Source organism: Carcharodon carcharias, chromosome 20 (assembly GCF_017639515.1).
Source record: "Carcharodon carcharias isolate sCarCar2 chromosome 20, sCarCar2.pri, whole genome shotgun sequence".
NCBI lineage: Eukaryota > Metazoa > Chordata > Chondrichthyes > Lamniformes > Lamnidae > Carcharodon > Carcharodon carcharias.
This window is the reverse complement of record NC_054486.1, coordinates 105498935-105518826: the sequence shown is the minus strand read 5'-3', so window position 1 is coordinate 105518826 and position 19892 is coordinate 105498935. Positions and strand designations below refer to the sequence as shown.

The window sequence follows — 19892 nt, the reverse complement described above, 5'->3', positions numbered from 1 at the left end:
CCTGTCTCCAGCCCCGCCACATCTTCACTTCCCTCGGCCTGTTACTCCTCAGCACACTCACCCATGCCGGTGTTCGCCGATCCTCCAATCAGAGACTGCATCTCTCCCTCATTTGCTGCTGATAGGCTCACTAGTGAGCGGGAGACAAATGGCCTGTGACTGGAGTAGCAGATCCACACAGAATCTTCCATTGAAACTCACCTTTTTTGACCGGAGTTTTGGAAACTGGCTCTGGCAGCTACATCGGCCCACAGGCCATACAGTGGACGAGCCTGTGCTCGGCCATTGCAGAGGGGCAGATAAGAGTCAACCACATTACTGTGGCCCTGGAGTCACAGGTAGGCCAGACCAGGTAAAGGCAGCGGATTTCCTTCCCTAAAGGGTATTAATGAACGCAGAGGGTCTTTTTGTTTTACAACAATCTGGTAGTTTCATGGTCACCATTACTGAAACTACATTTTTATTCCCAATTTACTTTTATTAATTGAGTTTAAAGTTCCCCGGCTGCTGTGGTGTGATTTGAATCCATGTTTCTGGATCGTTACTCTAGGCTTCTGGAATACTAGTTCAGTAACATAACCCACTGTGCCACCATCACCTCAAGTCTCTGGCAAGTCACCTAGTTCATGCTAATTTCCACAAAGCCATGTGGTCTCACTCTTCTTAGTAACCCGAAGCTCGCCACCGATGACCGTGGACTGACTCCCGGTTGCAGCACCCCCTGTACCCACCCCTTCCCCCCACACCACCCTCCCCAAGCTGTGCAGACCCTCTCACTGGTTGGCACAGGGTATACATGTTGGCACACTGGGTTAGAAATACCCACGTTTACCTTCTGTAAAAAAACTTGTCTCTCTTTGACGATATCAGTGTGTTTCGCTGAGCTCCATTCAACAGAATGTTCACTCTCTTCACTCTTTAATCACCCCTAACCAGTTGCTAAAGTGGAGTTGAAGCCATGATCATATTGAACGGTGTAGCAGGCTCGGTGGGCCGTGTGGTCGACTCCTGCTCCTATTTCTTATGTTCTTAAGTAAAGCTTGTTCAAATTTCAAGACCTCATTCAGGACAAAATAATAGGTGGTCACTTAAGAGCACAGAACTTGAGTATTGCTGAAAGAGAGACATGCTGTCGAAGCTTTTCATCCTTCACTCATCAGGACAAATGCAAGAATGCCAAATTTCAAAGGGAGCAACAACTTATACTGCATGAGAAAAGGGTGCTGATTGGTTCATTTGATTGCATTCTCCATAGCAACGTCACGACGTATCAGAGTCGACTTGCCTACCAAACAGCACCCCAATATGTGCGTATATATGTATATATATATATATATCTGAAATTGTGTTGGTTTCTCTCTCAAATCCCAAATTAATACAGAGAACATTTAAGAACAGGCTTTCCAATTTCTATAATGATGGGACAACGTTATAAGCTGGGACAGTGAGACAGGCTGATTTTTAAAAATTCATTCACAGGATGTGGGCATCACTGGCTGGGCCAGCATTTATTGCCCATCCCTAATTGCCCTTGAGAAGGTGGTGGTGAGCTGCCTTCTTGAACCGCTGCAGTCTATGTGGTGTAGGTACACCCACAGTGCTGTTAGGGAGGGAGTTCCAGGATTTTGATCCAGCGACAGTGAAAGAACGGTAATATATTTCCAAGTCAGGATGGTGAGTGACTTGGAGGGGAACTTCCAGGTGGTGGTGTTCCCATCTATCTGCTGCCCTTGTCCTTCTAGGTGGTAGTGGTCATGGGTTTGGAAGGTGCTGTCAAAGGAGGCTTGGTGAATTCCTGCAGTGCATCTTGTAGATGGTACACACTGCTGCCGCTGTGCATTGGTGATGGAGGGAGTGAATGTTTATGGATGTGGTGCCAATCAAGCGGGCTGCTTTGTCCTGGATGGTATCAACCTTCTTGAGTGTTGTGGGAGCTGCACTCATCCAGGCAAATGGAGAGCATTCCATCACACCCCTGACTTGTGCCTTGTAGATGGTGGACAGGCTTTGGGGAGTCAGGAGGTGAGTTACTTGCCACAGGATTCCTAGCCTCTGACCTGCTCTTGTAGCCATTGTATTTATAAGGCTAGTCCAGTTCAGTTTCTGGTCAATGGTAACCCCCAGGATATTGATAGTGGGGGAATTCAGTGATGGTAATGCCATTGAATGTCAAGGGGTGATGGTTGGATTCTCTCTTGTTGGAGATGGTCATTGCCTGACACTTGTATGGTGTGAATGTTACTTGCCATTTGTCAGCCCAAGCCTGGATATTATCCAGGACTTACTGCATTTGGACATGGACTGCTTCAGTATCTGTGGAGTTGTGAATGGTGCTGAACATTGTCCAATCATCAGTGAACATCCCCACTTCTGACCTTATGATGGAAGGTAGGTCATTGATGAAACAATTGAAGATGGTTGGGCCGAGGACACTACCCTGAGGTCCTCCTGCAGTGATGTCCTGGAGCTGAGATGACTGACCTCCAACAACCACAACCATCTTCCTTTGTGCTAGGTATGACTCCGAACAGTGGAGAGTTTTCCCCCTGATTCCCAATGCTCCAGTTTTTGCTACCTTGATGCCACACTTGGTCAAATGCTGCCTTGATGTCAAGTGCAGTCACTCTCACCTCACCTCTGGAGGATCTCTTGTCCATGTTTGGACTGAGACTATAATGAGGTCAGGAGCTGAGTAGCCCTGGCGGAAGCCAAACTGGGTGTTAGTGATTAGGTTATTGCTAAGCAAGTGCTGCTTGATAGCACTGTCGATGACCCCTTCTGTTACTTTACTGATGATGGAGACTAGACTGATGGGGCTGTAATTGGCCTGGTTGGATTTGTCCTGCTTTTTACGTACAGGACATACCTGGGCAATTTTCCACATAGCCGGGTAGATGCCAGTGTTGTAGATGTACTGGAACAACTTGGTTAGGAGCGCAGCAAGTTCTGGAGCACAAGTCTTCAGTACTATTACTGGAATAATGTCAAGGCCCATAGATTTTGCAGTATTCAGTGCCTTCAGCTGTTTCTTGATATCACATGGAGTGAATTGAATTGGCTGAAGACTGGCATCAGTGATGCTGGGGACCTCTGGAGGAGGCTGAGATGGATCATCCACTCGGCACTTCTGGCTGAAGATTGTAGCAAATGCTTCAGCCTTATCTTATGCACTGATGTGCTGGGCTCCCCCATCATTGAGGATGGGGGATATTTGCGGAGCCTCCTCCTCCAGTGAGTTGTTTAACTGCCCATCATTCACGACTGGATGTGTACAGAGCGAAGATCTGATATGTTGGTTGTGGGATCACTTACCTTTATCACTTGCTGCTCATGCTGTTTGGCACGCAAGTAGTCCTGTGTTATAGTTTCACCAGGTTGACACCTCATTTTTAGGAATGCCTGGTGCTGCTCCTGGCATGCCCTCCTGCACTCTTCATTGAACCAGAGTTGATCCCCTGGCTTGATGGTAATGGTAGAGTGGGGGATATGCCGGGCCATGAGGTTACAGGTTGTTTTCGAGGACAATTCTGCTGCTGCTGATGGCCCACAGCGCCTCATGGATGCCCAGTCTTGAGTAGCTAGATCTGTTCAAAATCAGTCCCATTTAGCACGGTGGTAGTGCCACACAACACGATGGAGGGTATCCTCAATGTGAAGGCAGGACTTCATCTCCACAAGGACTGTGCAGTGGTCACTCCTATTGATACAGTCATGGACAGATGCAACTGTGGCAGGCAGGTTGGTGAGGATGAGGTCAAGTATGTTTTTCTCTCCTGTTGGCCCACTCACCACCTGCCACAGACCCAGTCTAGCAGCTGTGTCCTATAGGACTCGGCCAGCTCGGTCAATAGTGGTGCTACTGAGCCACTTTGAAGTCCCCCACCCAGAGCACATTCTGTGCCCATGGTGTTCAACACAGAGGAGCACTGATACATCAGCTGAGGGAGGGCGGTATGTGGTAATCAGCAGGGGGTTTCCCTGATGCCATGAGACTTCATGGGGTGTGGTGTTGATGTTGAGGACTTCCAGGGTAACTCCCTCCCGACTGTATACCACTGTGCCCCCACCTCTGCTGGGTCTGTCCTGCAGGTGGGACAGGCCATACGCAGGGATGGAGATGGTGGAGCCTGGGACATTATCTGTAAGATATGATTTTGTGAGGACGACTATGTCAGCCTGTTGCTTGACTAGCCTGTGAGACAACTCTCCCAATTTTGGCACTGACCCCCAGATGTTAGTGAGGAGGACTTTGCAGGGTTGATGGGGCTGCGATTGCCATTGTCATTTCCTAGGTCAATGCCAGGTGGTCCTTTTGTTCCTTATTTGGGCTTTGTAATGATTTATTACAACAGAGTGGCTGGCTAAGCTATTTCAGAGGGAATTTAAGAGTCAACCACATTGCTGTGGGTCTGGAGTCACATGTAGGCCAGACCTGGTAAGGACAACAGATTTCCTTCCCTGAAGAACATTAGTGAACCAGCTGGGTTTTTACAACAATTGACAATAGTTTCATGGTCATCATCAGACTTTTTAATTCCAGATTTTTATTGAATTCAAATTCCACCATCTGCCTTGGTGGGATTCAAACCCGGGTCCCCAGAGCATTACCAACAATGCCATCGCCGTCCCTACTGATATAAAGTGTACCTGACTTAAAGGGGCAGCTATTGGATTAAAGCAAGACAGAACTGCTTCTTTCTAACCACAAATCTCACTCCTGACATTTGCCTGGTACTGTTGACGAGAGGATAATGTTTGCAGTAAGAAATCAATTGCTCTGTCATTCATGTGAAGGTTAAATGTCTAAAGCTGCCTCTCTCTTTTCTCTCATAGTCTCATTCAGATTGATTTCAGTTTTAAAGTGGAGTTTGTCTTTCTGAAGATGAAGGAAGAAGCACTCCGTAGGTGAGTTGGGTTGGAATCCGACATGTGGTATTGAGTGAGCTGGTCTCTGCTGGAGTTGCTGACAGGGTGCTCCAACTGGCATCAGTGCTGCATGGCCAGCGAGGTGGAGGGATGAACATTAACCAGAGTCGAGCTTGAGTGTTGTGGGAGCTGCATTCATCCAGGCAAGTGAGGAGTGTTCCATCACACTCCTGACTTGTGCCTTGTAGATGGTGGACAGGCTTTGGGGAGTCAGGAAGTGAGTTACAACCTCTGACCTGCTCTTGTATCCACAGTATTTATATGGCTAGTCCGGTTCAGTTTCTGGTCAATAGTAGCCGCCAGGATGTTGATAAAAACATTTGTGATAGAGCAGAGCCCCAGCCTGTTAAGCCCTTCCTGAGGAGCCAAATCTCCCATTTCTCCTGGGATTGTCCTAGCATCAACATTGCAGCTCGAAGGAGATTTATTCTAATCCCCAAAATTAACCACCAATCCTCCCCATTCAACACTAACCATTGAAAAATTAGAAGTGGTAGTCAAGAAGGTAACTTGTTTTTTGTGTTACAGGAAGGTGGCCATTAAGCTGGTGAAAGAGTACACGCTAAAGGCAACCCAGATCCTGGAGATCAAGGCAAGTATCGGATCCCTAACCTCAAAATCTCGTGGTGCTATTTGAGGAACTGTGAAGAGACCTCCAGGTGTCTTGGCCAACATTTATTCCTCAACCAACTCCACCAAAAGAAAAGGCCCTTTCACATCTCAGTTAGGAGGTTGTGGGTTCAAGTCCCACTTTTGAGCACAAAACCCAGGCTTAATTGTCACACCTGTACAGTACTGACAGAGTTCTGCACTGTCGGAAGTGCCATCTTTTAGAAGCAACCTTAAACCAAGGTCCTGTTTGCCCTCTCCGGTGGGCATAATAGATCCCAGGGTTACTACTTTGACAAAGAGCAGGGGAGTTCTCCCAATGTCCTGGCCAATATTTATCCTGGGGAGATGGTGGTATAATGATAATGTCACTGGACTAGTAATCTAGAGGCCCATTAAGGTCTGGTGATACGGGTTCAAATCTGTAGCTGGTGGAATTTAAAAATTAATTTTAAACATTCAATTAATAAAAAAAACTGGAATTGAAAGCTAGTCTCAGTAATGGTGACCATGAAACAATCATTGATTTTTGTAAAAACCCATCTGGTTCACTAATGTCCTTTAGGGAAGGAAATCTGCCATCCTTACCTGGTCTGGCCTACATGTGACTCCAGACCCACAGCAATGTGGTTCACTCTTAACCGCTCTCAAGGGCAATTAAGGATTGGCAATGAAGCCCACATCTCATGAATGAATAAAACAAATCATTAAAGCAGATTTTCTGATCGTTTATTGCATTACAGTTTGTGGGGGCTGCAGTGTCCAGATTGGCTGTCCATATTCTTAAATTACAACAATGAATACACTTCAAAATTCAGTCATTGGCTGTAAGGCACTTTGGGACATACTGCAAGGGGTTATATAAATCCAAGTTCTTTCCTTATGCTTAAGCTCCTATCAAAGTCACAAATGGCATTCTTTGTGACTGTGATAAACTATCCCTCCTTGACCTTCTCCATGCGTCTGGAGCCTTCGACACAATTCCCCACATCATCCAACTCCAACACCTCTCCGGCTGGGTGGGGCTGTTCCCACATGGTTCCATTCTCATCTAATCATAGCCAGAGAATCACTTACAATGGCTTCTCTTCCAGCTCCCACACCATTACCTCTGCTGTCCCTAAGGGTTTATTTCTCTTCCAATTTCTCATCTACATATGCCCCTTGGTAACATCATCCAACACCACAGGTTGGTTTTCACATGTACAATAATACCACTCTCACATATACGCTAAAGCCGCTTTCACATGTACGCAAATACCACCCATTTATAATGCCTGCAGCTTGACCTCACCACCACCTCTTTTGACTCTTTCACTGTCTCTGATTTGTCAGTGCTGCTTATCCAATGCTGGATGAGCAGAAATTTCCTCCAATTAAATATTGGGAAGACTGAAGGCATTGTTTTCAGTCCCTGCTCCAAACTCCATTCCTTAGCTACTGACTCCATCCCCCTCCCTGGCAACTGCCTGACATTAAGTCTATTCACAATCTTGGTGTCATATTTGATCCTGAGATGAACTTCCAGCTACATATTTGTGCCATCACTAAAGTTACCTATTTCCACCTCCGTAACACTACCCCTGTCTCAGCTCACCTGCTGCTGAAACCCTCATCCATGCCTGTGTTACCTCTAGACTCGACTATTCCAACACACTCCTGGCTGGTCTCTCACATTCGACCCTCTGTAAACTTGAGGTCCAAAACTCTACTGCCCCCGTGTCCTAACTCCCATAAAGTCTCATTCACCGATCATCTTTGTGCTCGCTACCTACAGTTAAGCAACGCCTTGATTTTAAAATTCTCATCCCTCTTTTCAAGTTCCTCCAAGGCCTCGTTCCTCCCCATCTCTGTAATCTCCTCCAGCTCCACAGCCCTTCGAGTTATCTGCGCTCCTCTGACTCTCACCATGTGATTATCTCCGCCCCCACACCCCCTTTCCACCACCACCAACACCCCCTTCATTTTTAATCACTCTACCACTGATAGTCATGCCTTCAGCAGCCTTGTCCCTAAGCTCTGGAATTCCTGCTCTAAACCTCTCTTTCTCCTCTTTTAAGACAGTCCTTAAATCCTTCCACTTTGACCACGATTTTGACATCAGCCCTCATATCGTCTGTAGCTCAGTGCCTTTAATTTTGTTTGATAGTGCTCCTGTAAAGCACTTCGGGATGCTTTTGTCCGGTAAAAGGTGCTATATTGATGCAAGTTGTAGTTGCGATATCTTTAAGCGATGTCAGCCACATCTCTGAGTATTGGTCTACGGTGTGAGGATGAGTTGAAGAGTAGAGAACTGAACATCCCTCAGAGGGAAGAGGCAATGTTCTGTCATGTCAAGTGGTCTCAGGTGATCTAGGCTGTCAGTCCAGGAGATGTATTGACCGCGCTGTTGGAGCAAGTTATATCTCTTGAGTAGTTACTTTTCAAATAAAAACACAGTGATAGACAGTCCCACATTCCAGCACTCTTTGAGTAAAGACGTTTCTCCTGAATGCTTACATTTGTTTTTACTTATTCAGAGGATATGAGACTCACTGACATTTAGTGCCCATCCCTAGTTGCCCTTGAGAAGGTCAGCAGCCTTCTTGAATACAACAGAGTAGCTCACTGGACAATAAGAGGGGCAGTTAAGAGTCATGCGCACAGCTATGGGTCTGGAGTCACATATAGGCCAGACTGAGTCAGGGCAGCAGATTTCCTTCCCTAAAGGGCATTAGCAAACCAGGTGTTTTTTTTACGGTGGTCTGGTAGTTTCATGATCACCATTACTGCTATTTGTTTTTCATTTTGTTATTATTTAGTATTTTAAAAGCTAAATTCAAACCCACAAGCTGCTGTGGTAGGATTTGAATTACTAACCCAGTAATGTAACCATTATGCTGCCGCACCCAAACAGGGAGTCCAGACAAGTGACAAATAAGGACAAAAATCCCCACCCCAACCCTCCCTAAACCCCAGCAGTAAGAAAATTGATCAATGTAGCAACAATCAGCTAGAACCCAGTAGCGAAAGCACCCTGTGGGCTGCAGTTATACCATCAGACCCTGGCAGGAATTAGCAGAGAGACTTGGCCACCTAGTAGAACTGACCATCGTCTCCCTTTCCTCTTGGTAACAGGTCCATGAGATATCCCGAGAAATCTGCATCCGGCTTGGTGAAAACGGCACAAAAGACCCGACCGACATCTCCACTGTGGCCTATTACATCGAGAGAGATGTGAGTACAGCTCCTGGCTCTCCTTCCCAAAACACACCTCTGCCTTTATATGCTCCTGCCACGATAGCAAAGGTATAGAATGTAAAAGTAAGGATATAATGTTGGAATTGTATAAGACACTGGTGAGGCCACAACTGGAGTATTGTGTGCAGCTCTGGTCACCACATTACAGGAAGGACATAATAGCTCTGGAGAGAGTGCAGAGGAGGTTTACAAGAATGTTGCCAGGGTTAGAAAAGTGTAGCTACAAGGAGAGATTGGATAGGTTGGGGTTATTTTCCTAGAACAAAGAAGGCTGAGAGGTGACTTGACTGAGGTGTATAAAATTATGGGGGGAATAGATAGAGTGGACAGGATAAAATTGTTTCCCTTGATGGAGAATTCTTGAACCAGGGGACATAGATTCAAGAAGTGGCAGAAGGTGTAGGGGGGACATAAGGAAGAACTTTTTTACGCAGAAGGTAGTGGGTGTCTGGAATTCGCTGCCCAAGTTGGTGCTAGAGGCAGAAATTCTAGACTCTTTTAAAAAGTACCTGGATCTGCACCTAAAGTGCTGTAAGCTGCAGGGCTATGGGCCGGGTGCAGGAAGGTGGGTGTCCTCGGGCTGGCATGGACAAGATGGGCCGAATGGCCTCCTTCTGTGCTGTAACTTTTCTATGGTCCTATGCTAGCATAATGATTATGTTGTTGGGCTAGTAATCCAGAGGCCTGCAATAATGATCTTTAGATACAAGTTCAAATCCCACCACAGCAGTTGGAGGATTTTAAGTTCAATTACTTAATAAATCTGAAATAAGAAATTGATCTTATCAGTAATGAGCATAGAACAACTGAATTGTTGTAAAAATCCATCTGGTTCACTAATATCCCTCAGGAAATCTGCTGTCCTGTCACTCCAGACCCACAGCAATGTGGTTGACTTCTAACTGCCCTCTGAACTGGTCTAGCCAGCTATTCAGTTGTACCAGACCCGCTACAGAAAAATCAAATAGGAAGAAAACCAGACAGATGATCAGATATCGTCTCAGCATCAGAAAGGACAAAGGCTGCAATGTCCTCCTTACTAACATCTAGTGGGCCGATGCCAAAATTGGGAGAGCTGTCCCACAGACTAGTCAAGCAACAGCCTGACATAGGTAAACTCACTGAACCGTACAATGTCCCAGGCACCACCATCACCATCCTTGGGTACATACTGTCCCATCGACAGAACCGTCCCACAGTGGTATACAGTTAGGAGGGAGCGGCTCTGGGAATCTTCAACATTGATTCTGGACCGCATGGAGTCTCATGGCATCAGGTGAAACATGGGTAACAAAACCTCCTGCCGATTACCAGATAACTACTTCCCTCAGTTGGTGAATTAATGTCGGAAGAAGCACTGAAGGTAGCGAGGGCACAGAATGTACCCTCAGTGGCTCGGTAGCACCACTACTGACCGAGCTGGCTGAGTCCTGCAGGACATAGCCGCCGGACTGGGCCTGCAGCAGGTGGTGTGACAGCCAATAAGAGGGAAAAACCTACTTGACATCCCTCTCATCAATCTACATGTCACAGAAGCATCTGTCCATGACAGGAATGACCACAGCACAGTCCTCGTGGAGACAAAGCCCCAATTTCATACTGAGGACACCTTTCATGTGTTGTGTGGCACTGCCACTGTACTAAAGGGATAGATTCAGAATAGTTCAGAACTGGGCATTCATGAGGTGCTGTGGGCCATCAGCAGCAGCAGAATTTTATTTAACCAGAATCAGTAACCACATGGACTGGCTTTTCCCTCACTCTATCATTACCATCAAGCCAAGGGATCACTCCTGGTTCATTGAGGAGTGCAGGGGAGCATGCCAGGAGCTGCACCCGCACCAGCCTAAAAAGGTAAGGCTGAAGCATTCGCAACCATCTTCAGCCGGAAGTGCCGAGTGGATGATCCATCTCAGCCTCTTCCAGAGGTCTCCAGCATCATGGATGCCAGTCTTCAGCCAATTTGATTCACTCCACGTGTTATCAGAAATGGCTGAAGACACTGGATAGTGCAAAGACTATGGGCCCTGACAACATTCCAGCAATAGTACTGAAGATTTGTGCTCCAGAACTTGCCATGCCCCTAGCCAGACTGATCCAGTACAGCTACAACATTGGCATCTACCTGGCTATGTGGGAAATTGCCCAGGTATGCCCTGTACACAAAAAGGAGGACAAATCCAACCCGGCCAATTACCGCCCCATCAGTCTACTCTTGATCATCAGTATAGTGATGGAAGGAGTCATCAACAATGCTATCAAGCAGCACTTGCTTAGCAATAACCTGCTCACTGGCTTTCAATTTGGGTTCCACCAGGACCACTCAGCTCCTGACCTCATTACAGCCTTGGTTCAAACATGGACAAAAGAGCTGGATTCCAGACATTCAATGAGGGTGACTGCCCTTGGGATCAAGGCAGCATTAAGTGAGGCATCAAGGAGCTCTTGTAAAATTGAAGTCAATGGGAATCAGTGGAGGGAAACTCTCCGCTGATTGGTCAAAGGAAGATAGTTTTGGTTGTTGGAGGTCAACCATCTCAGCTCCAGGACATCACTGCAGGAGTTCCTCAGTGTCTTCAGCTGCTTCATCACTGATCTTGCCCCCATCACAAGGTCAGAAGTGGGGATGTTCAATGATGATTGCACAATGTTCAGCACCATTCGCGACTCCTGAGAAACTGAAGCAGTCCATGTCCAAATGCAGCAAGACCTGGACAATATTCAGTCTTGGGCTGATGTGTGGCACAAATGTTATTTGCCACCTAAGTGCCAGACAATGACCCTCTTGAACAAGAGAAAATGACATTACCATCACTGAATCCCCCACCCAAAACATTCTGGGGGTTACTATTGACCAGAAATCAAACTGGACTAGCCATATAAATACTGTGGCTACAAGAGCAGGTCAGAGGCTGGGAATTCTGTGGCGAGTAACTCACCTTCTGACTCCCCAAAGCCTGTCCACCGCCTACAAGGCACAAGTCAGGAGTGCGATGGAATACTCTCCACTTGCCTGGATGAGTGCAGCTCCAACAACACTCAAGCAGCTCAACACCACCCAAGACAAAACAGCCCCGCTTGATTGGCATCCCATCCACCACCTTAAACATTCACTCCCTCCACCACTGACGCACAGTGGCAGCAGTGTGTACCATCTACAGGATGCGTTGCACTGCAACAGCTCGCCAAGGCTCCTTCGACAGCACCTTCCAACCCCGTGACCACCACCACCTAGAAGAACAAGGGCAGCAAACACATGAGGACACCACCACCTGCAACATCTCCTCCAAGCCACACACCATCCTGACTAGGAACTATATCATCCCTCCTTCACCATTGCTGGGTCAAAACCCTGAAATTCCATAGCAGCACTGTGGATGTACCTACGCCACATGGACTGCAGCGGCTCAAGAAGGCAGCTCACCACCACCTTCTCAAGGGCAATTAGGGATGAGCAATAAGTGCTGGCCTAGCGTGTATGAAGAATTTGTTAGGGGTCCTAGAGGAGGGGAAACTCACTATGTAATACTTTATATAGGATATGGAAAACTTTAAATTGAAACCCTTGTACAAATAAAGTCTAAATAAAATAAAGATTAGGGAGAGAAAAGGGAATCTGTTAAATCCATAGCAGTTGGGCACTTTAGGTGAGGTTTATTGGGGTATTCACCTGAGCACATTTATCTAGAAGCAAACTGACAGAGGTGGGGGTGTTGGTTGGAGGTGCATGAGATACAACATGTCCCTGTAAATAAAAGCTTGTAATTGTATAAATCCCAGGCTCTATTTTTCCAACCTTCATCATCCAAGTCCTAACAAGGTTGGGTCCCCGATCGCTACAATTACCAATAAACCAGTTGTGGGTGTTTATGAATGGGCTTCCTTCCCACTTGGTGCATTAACAAAAATTAGCTGTTACATTTCCCACATTATAACAGTGACTACACTCAAAAAGGACTTTATTAGTTGTAAAGTGCCTTGGGCTGTCCTGAAGTTGTGCGAGGGAATATATAAATGCAAGTTCCTTCTTCTCTGTTTACTGAATTGACATTTTAGGCATCAGATCCATGTTTGCTTATCTGGTTTAAGTTAGACTACAGGCATCAGAGTGAATCTCCCAATTAGTTTCTCATGTGCTGCTCTCAACAATGTCTTCACTTTGCAGTTAAAGATGAACAAATTCACCCTGGAAGTGGACGGAAAGAGCCTGCAGGTCGAGAGGGAGTCAGTGCAAGTTTGGTTCTTTGACAATGAGCCTCCTCGGATCAACATGAAGACCATTTCACCTGGTTTTGCTGCCATCATCATCATCATCGCACTGGCTATCCTAACTGGGATTGCAGTGTTTGTAAGTACAGCCGACCCCATCCACATCTTAATCTTACGGTTATCCTCAGATAACTAGTTTTTACCGATCCCCAAAACGCTGCTGATTTCTTCTGTTAGTCTGTTAATTGAGTTTTTAAAAATTCATTCATGGGATGTGAGCATCATTGGCAAGGCCGGCGTTTATTGTGCATTCCTAATTACCCTTGAGAAGATGGTGGTGAGGCAGCATCATGAACTGTTGCAGTCTGTGTAGGTATACCTACAGTACTTTATTTCTATAGCAGTTTGATGCAACTCCTGTGACTTGCTTGGCCATTTCAGAGAGCAAACTGCTGAGAGTTGGAAGATGTGTAGGCCAGACTGGGTAAGGATAGCAGATTTCTCTCCCTGAAGGACAGTGATGAACCTGATGGGCTTTGAGAACAATTCATGATCATTATTAATGAGACCAGCATTTTATTTCAGATTTATTAATTGAATTTAAATTCCTGGATATTCAAGGGCACACACACAAGCTCAGAAGTAAACAGGCGGTTTATTTAGATTTAATCATTTTTAACAGGTCCAGGCGGTAGTGGAGATGCAGAGATTGGTAAATCATTCAAGGCCAATCTAGAAAACTATCAAAAGGATGATGAACAGTTTCAGGAAAGTTGACCAGCTCTTGGAGGGCGAGAGCCGCGGGGGGAAGGTTGTTTAAATGTTTCTCAAACTGGGGTCTGCAGAGACTTTCCATGGGTTCCTAAGATAACCTCTAATGAGCAAAAGAGAGAGAGAGAAACACAAGGTGGAAAGGGAAATGAAGATTTGCATTTATATCACGCCTTTCATGACCACTGGATGTCTCAAAGTGCTTTACAAGCAAAGAAGTTCTCTTTTGAAGTGTCTTCTCTTCTGTCTTAGGCAGTCCCTCGGGATCGAGGATGACTTGCTTCCACTCTGGTTCCATGGGTTCTGAGTTGGCTGATAAGGTCAATGCCCGATCTGCAGACTCTGCCACATGTGGGGTGGGTGGCGCGCTAAGGGTCAGGCACATGAAGCGTTGGGAGGTTTGTGCGCTCCCTCTGACACCTCAACGTTGCCTCTGCACATTCCCGATGTAGTCTCTTGATGTGTTTGGTGTCTTCCTGAATGAACCTCTTCCATTTTGGGTTGGTCACAAGCCAGGGTCTCCCATGTGTTGGCAGGGATGTTTGACCTCTTCAGGGATGTTTTGAGGACATCTCTAAAGTGTTTCCACTGTCCTCCTGGGAGCCTCCATCCATGACCAAGGTCCAAGTAGAGCAATTTCTTCCGGAGTCTGGTGTCATGTCCTGGCCAGCAGAGCTGGTTTTGAGTGATTAGCACCTCAATGCTGGGCAAGTGGCTCGGCAGAGGATGTTGCAGTTGGACCACCTTTCTTGCTCCAGATTTGGAGTATCTTGCAAAAGCGCTGCTGGTGGTATTTCACCAGTGTTTTGAGGTGCCTGCAAGTCTCTGAAGCACATAGGATTGCAGGATCACTGCTGCCCAGTAAACCATGTCTTTAATCTCCAGTTTGAGCCAAAGGCTGAGCCGACACATTGGGGGTGATGATGAATTTCGTTGTCTATGATGAATTTCATTGTCTATGTCCGCCTTCATTGAGAGGAGGCTCCCAAGATACAGAAAAGGGTTCACATATTCCAAGATCTCGCCTTGATTTTAATAGATGTGGGGAGGTGTTGTGCTATGGGATCTGATTGGAAGAGGACCATGGTTTCGACTCTTTAGAAGTGTAGTCACTGTTATAATGCAGGAAAAGTGGCAGCCAATTTGTGCACAGCAAGCTCCCACAAACAGCAATTTAATAATGAACAGATAATCTGTTCTTGTGATATTGACTGAGGGATTAAATATTGGCCTGGACACCGGGGAGAACTCCTCTGTTCTTCTTCCATATAGTACCATGAGATCTTTTACATCCATCAAAGCAGGGAGATGGGGCCTCGGTTTAATATCTCATCCAAAAGAAGGCACCTCCAACACTGTAGTGCTCCCTCTGGAGCGTCAGCTGTAATTTTTGCATTCAAGTCCTGGGATGGGACTCGGAGGCGAGAGTGCTACCAACTGAGCCACAGGAGAGAGAAACATGAGGGAAAAACAGGCCAGCCTCTTGCCTTGTATAAATTAACTGTAGTTAATGATAGTCCCACCTTAATAACTGGCAAGATGTTCACTCCCGAAAACGTACCCTTCTTTCCGGTGATGGATGCATCTGCTGCCATGGTTTTCGGTGGTGAGTTTTGCATTTATTTTAGCGGGAGGGGAGGTGGAAGGCCAACTACTGCTGTGATACTTGGGTACATTCAATTTGAACCCAATGCACTGAGTAATTACCATTTGTAATGCTACTTGGCCTGCTGAATATTTCCAGCGTTTTGTGTTTACATTAATTTCTTGTTGGTTTGATTTTTGTAATCGTGGAAAAGCTGTCAGGTTTTACTTACTTAAATCATGTTGCAGTAATGTAATCTTCTTGCATGATTAAATAATGAAACTGAGAAACCGGGCTGGGTTTGCCCAGCTCTGTAAAATATTCCCAAGTATGTCACGCTCAAGGGGATTACCCTGTAACAGAACTGGAGAGAAGGAAATTCGTCTGTATACGGGAAGTTATTTTTAAAAATCAAAATAGTAAGATACTTTGAACCTGTTAAACATCCTAAATATGGTGTGACTGCTGATTTGACTGACAGCTGTTTGTATTGGATATGATCTGTGAACGGTTTGGGAAAATCGGCCATGAACAGACAATCTTTAACCATGTGAAGTGCAGTTCAGGAGATGAACTAGAATGTTAGTGGAGTTACACTTGTCGGTGATCTCTGATTTGTCTCATCAGTGAAATGGTCCTCAAATTGCTACTCTAAGTGATTGTCTAATTTCTTAAAGCATTATTAAATCACTCTATACATGCAGCACTTAACTATTATGAGTATGATACTGTATTATATTTTTAGATTGGAGATCTATGATTGCTAATCCATTTGAATATGGGCCCTTCAAGCAAAAAAAGTGTGAGATTCACTGGTTTGAGCTTAAAAATACTGCTCACCTCCATTTGTTTGAATGAACTTCGGAGCATAGCCAAGGTCCATCAGGAACATACTGGGAACACCCTCCTTCTCTCAACAAAAACTTGTATTTACATAGCAGCTTTTACCATAGGAAAAGGTGCTTTCTGGGAGCATTATCAGACAAAAATTGGCACTGTGTCTCAAGAAATATTAGGAAGGTGGGGGAGGGGGCAAAGAGTTGGTCAAAGAGGTAGGCTTTAAGGACAGCCTTAAAGCAGGGAGGTGGAGAGGTTTAGGGAGAGAATTCCAGAGCTTAGGGACCAGGCAGCTGAAGGCCTGGCTGCCAATGGTGGATGCTCAAGAGATTAGAAGGAGCTGTAACTTACCCATTGCCTGGGGAAGGAGGTGGCAAACTGTACCTCAGCACTTTTTTCCCCTTTATTCTTTCATTGGATGTGGGTATCACAGGCAAGTCCAGCATTTGTTGCCCATCCCCAATTGCCCTTGAACTGAGTGACTAACTAGGCCATTTCAGAGAGCCAGACCATGTGAGGATGGCAAATTTCCTTCCCTAAAGGAGCATTAGTGAACCAGATGGTTTTTAACAACAATGCTTTATATTCCAGATTTATTGATCGAATTTGAATTTCACCAGCTGTGGTGGCGGGATTTGAATCCATACCCCCAGAGCATTAACGTGGGCTTTTGGATTACTAGTACCATTATACCGCCATCTCCCTGAAATGGATGAATGAAAGCATGAATTACAACATACATAGGAGGATTGAGGGAGAAAAGTGGAGGGGAAGAAAAAGAAAATGGTGGAATGTTGACTGTAAATAACATGATCTGATTGCAGGTTGTTGTCAGAAGGAGAGCAAAAGAGGACAGACAGAGAATCCAGTTTGAAGTGATTGAGGTAACGTATTTCAAACAGTAACCATTCTTAAAATGCTGCATTAGTGGAACTACTGAGGTGCAAGTTTAGCATAAGTGACTGACATGGCGATATTTATGTAAAAAAAAATGATCGTTCTCCTTATCCCACCGATGGCTCTTAGTGTAAGATTGGTTCGGATAAGGTTTGTTCCTACCTTTGATATTGTCCTGTTTTTTGTATTTATAGAGGTATCTTGATTGGGAAGGGAACAGATCAGTGTCTGAAAAACAATTTGTAATGTTGCTAAATCTATCCTCAAGAAATCTTGACCATCACTTCTTTTTCTTTCAATATCTCCTAACTCCATATCTTTTAACTTCCCCAGGTCCATCCATACTGTTCCCATATCTGGGGAGACCTTCTAAAGTCTTTTAAAGTTTGCTGTCCTTCACACACTTCTCATTTTCCGACTTCTTTCTGGCCCACAGATCCTTCTTCATCTCTATTTTATCAGTTCTGCTGTGGCTATTGATCCTTGAGCCTCACTTGAACTACTTAAGCCACAAACATTCTGACTCTACCCATTCTGCCTCCTATATACTCACTGTGTTGACATCACCTTCTACTCCAGCTCCGAATCTCAGGCACGGTATTTTGTTACATTCATCAATGTCCCCCTTCTTGGCTTCCCAAACTCAATGAAGCTTTTTATAATTCACCTCACCTTCTCTTTTCTGTTTGGGTTTCGGGACCCATTGCTCTCCTCGTGGTGCTTAAAGGAAACATAATCCTCTTCCCAAAGGATCATCCGGTATTGTCCCTCGAGGTCTAAGCTCTTCCACCATCAATGAAAATTCACTGGTTCCGCCACTGGCCACAGCTTGTATTCCTGCGCATGGGACGCTTACCTGGGCTTGCTGACACTGCTCTTCTTGTTTAAATAAGCCCTTGTCTTAGTTAAATAAAAGCAAAATACTACAGATGCTGGAGACCTGAAATAAAAGCAGTAACTGCTGGAAAACTTCAGCAGGTTCTGGCAGCGTATATGTGGAAAGAAACATAGTTAACGTTTCGAGTCCAATATGTCTCTTTGGAACTGAAGAGAGGTAAGGATTGGTGAGAGAGATTAAATACCAAAGATGTCATGGAACAAAAGGCAGAGAGTAGTAATGGTAGTAGTAAAGAAACAAAGTATTGATCCAGGGTAGGTGTTAATAGCAGAATAAAGGTCAATGCTCTCCAAAAGCAAAAAGTGAGAACAAAATACTGGTGGGGTGGGGGGGGAGAAATACAAAATCGAGGAGTTCATGATCTGAAGTTGTTGAAATCAATGTTGAGTCCAGAAGGCTGTAAAGTGCCTAATTGGAAGATGAGGTGCTGCTCCCAAAGCTTGCATAGGGCTTCACTGGAACGTTGTAGCAAGCCAAGGGCAGAAATATGAGCATGAGAGCAATATGGTGAATTGAAACGGCAAGCGACCAGAAGATTGAGGTTATGCTTACCTTAATTTCTTCAGCTGAAAGTACATCAATGAGGGAGGGAATAACTTCTCAGGTGAAAAGACAAAAGAGAAAGCTGAGGGATGACCTGATTAGAGGTCTTTAATAATATGAAAGCGTTGATAAGATAGACATAGAGATGTTTCCACTTGTGGGGCCATGAGTACTGTATAAGGTAGCCACCGCTAAATCCAAAAGGGCTACTTCTTTACCCAAAGAGTGGTTAGAATTTGGAACTCACTTCCGCAGGGAGTAGTTGAGATGAATTGCATTGATACATTTAAGGGCAAGCTGGATAGTGTATGAGAGAAAAGAACAGCAAGAAATGTAAATGGAATTAGGTGACGTAGGATGAGTGGGATGAGCACGGTGACTAGTTGGGCCAAATGGCCTATTCCTGTGCTGTAAAAATTAAGTAATGAAAATATATTTATTAGCTCAAGGGCGACAAAAAACTGGGGTGAGTGAAATACTGCTGTAATTACTCCTTTCCCATCGCTCCTATTTCTCATCTTATGACCTGATGGCAATGGCTCATGTCCCCACCACGGTGGAGAACCCACAAGGATAGACGGTTTCCAGCAACTCAGCTAAAGAGCCACCCTTTGTACCTAAGCCATGGCAGTGAGTATCAATGGGCTACCTGCTCATGGGGGACGACGCTCCTAAACCCCGAGCCTGGGCCTGCAGAGCAGTGATCAGTAGGTTGGGTTCCCTGCTCCCTAACCTGGGGGCCAATGAAGCCAACTTTTATGGTCTGACTACAACCCGGCTGGGATGAGGTAACTTTGCAAAGGAAGGGTTGCCAACCGTGGGTGGACGTAATCCTGGAGTGTTCGTTGCATAACTTCATGTTTCCAACTACCCTGCCCCTTTCTCCAGTCATTGATTACCCGACAGGTCCAACTATAGGATAGGCTGTCTTACCACAGATAAATAGAAAACAAATAATTTCTTCATTAACAATTGGATGATTGTTGACCATCAGTTTTACACACCTTGTTCTCCAACTCTTTTTAGAAGTAATAAGCAAATGTGTTCAAACATTGCAAAAACAATTTCTCTTAATGCTTCCATTAATTTTCTCCTGGGTGTTTGCTCACAGGAGTGTCTTGGAGATTAATCTTTAATGCCTCAAGACTCCAGCTCTTGGAGGGTTGGCAATCCTTGGCACAGACCACAGGTCAAAACTGGCACCTTCCTTGCCTGAACGGCTCCATGACCGACTGGATAAACTGGCCGAACTGTCCGGGGCCGCTCTTATTATTCCTGTAATATTCTCGCCCCTAATTGAATTTTATCTGTTGGTTTGCACAGGGACAGGAAATGGAGGAACATCACCTTGCTCAGAGGATGGCTGTAGCGCGTTAA

General features: G+C 45.4%; 1 protein-coding gene across 1 annotated transcript in view; it reads left to right on the top strand.

Annotated features, from left to right (window-relative positions):
- The window catches only part of LOC121292368 (epithelial cell adhesion molecule-like), a 36132-nt gene extending 16240 nt beyond the window's left edge, over nucleotides 1-19892 (top strand). Inside the window, exons 4-9 of the mRNA XM_041214220.1 lie at nucleotides 4834-4905; nucleotides 5455-5518; nucleotides 8653-8751; nucleotides 12941-13123; nucleotides 17002-17061; nucleotides 19839-19892. Of these exons, the coding sequence (XP_041070154.1) occupies nucleotides 4834-4905; nucleotides 5455-5518; nucleotides 8653-8751; nucleotides 12941-13123; nucleotides 17002-17061; nucleotides 19839-19892 (532 nt within the window). The remainder of the gene's footprint in view (nucleotides 1-4833; nucleotides 4906-5454; nucleotides 5519-8652; nucleotides 8752-12940; nucleotides 13124-17001; nucleotides 17062-19838) is intronic.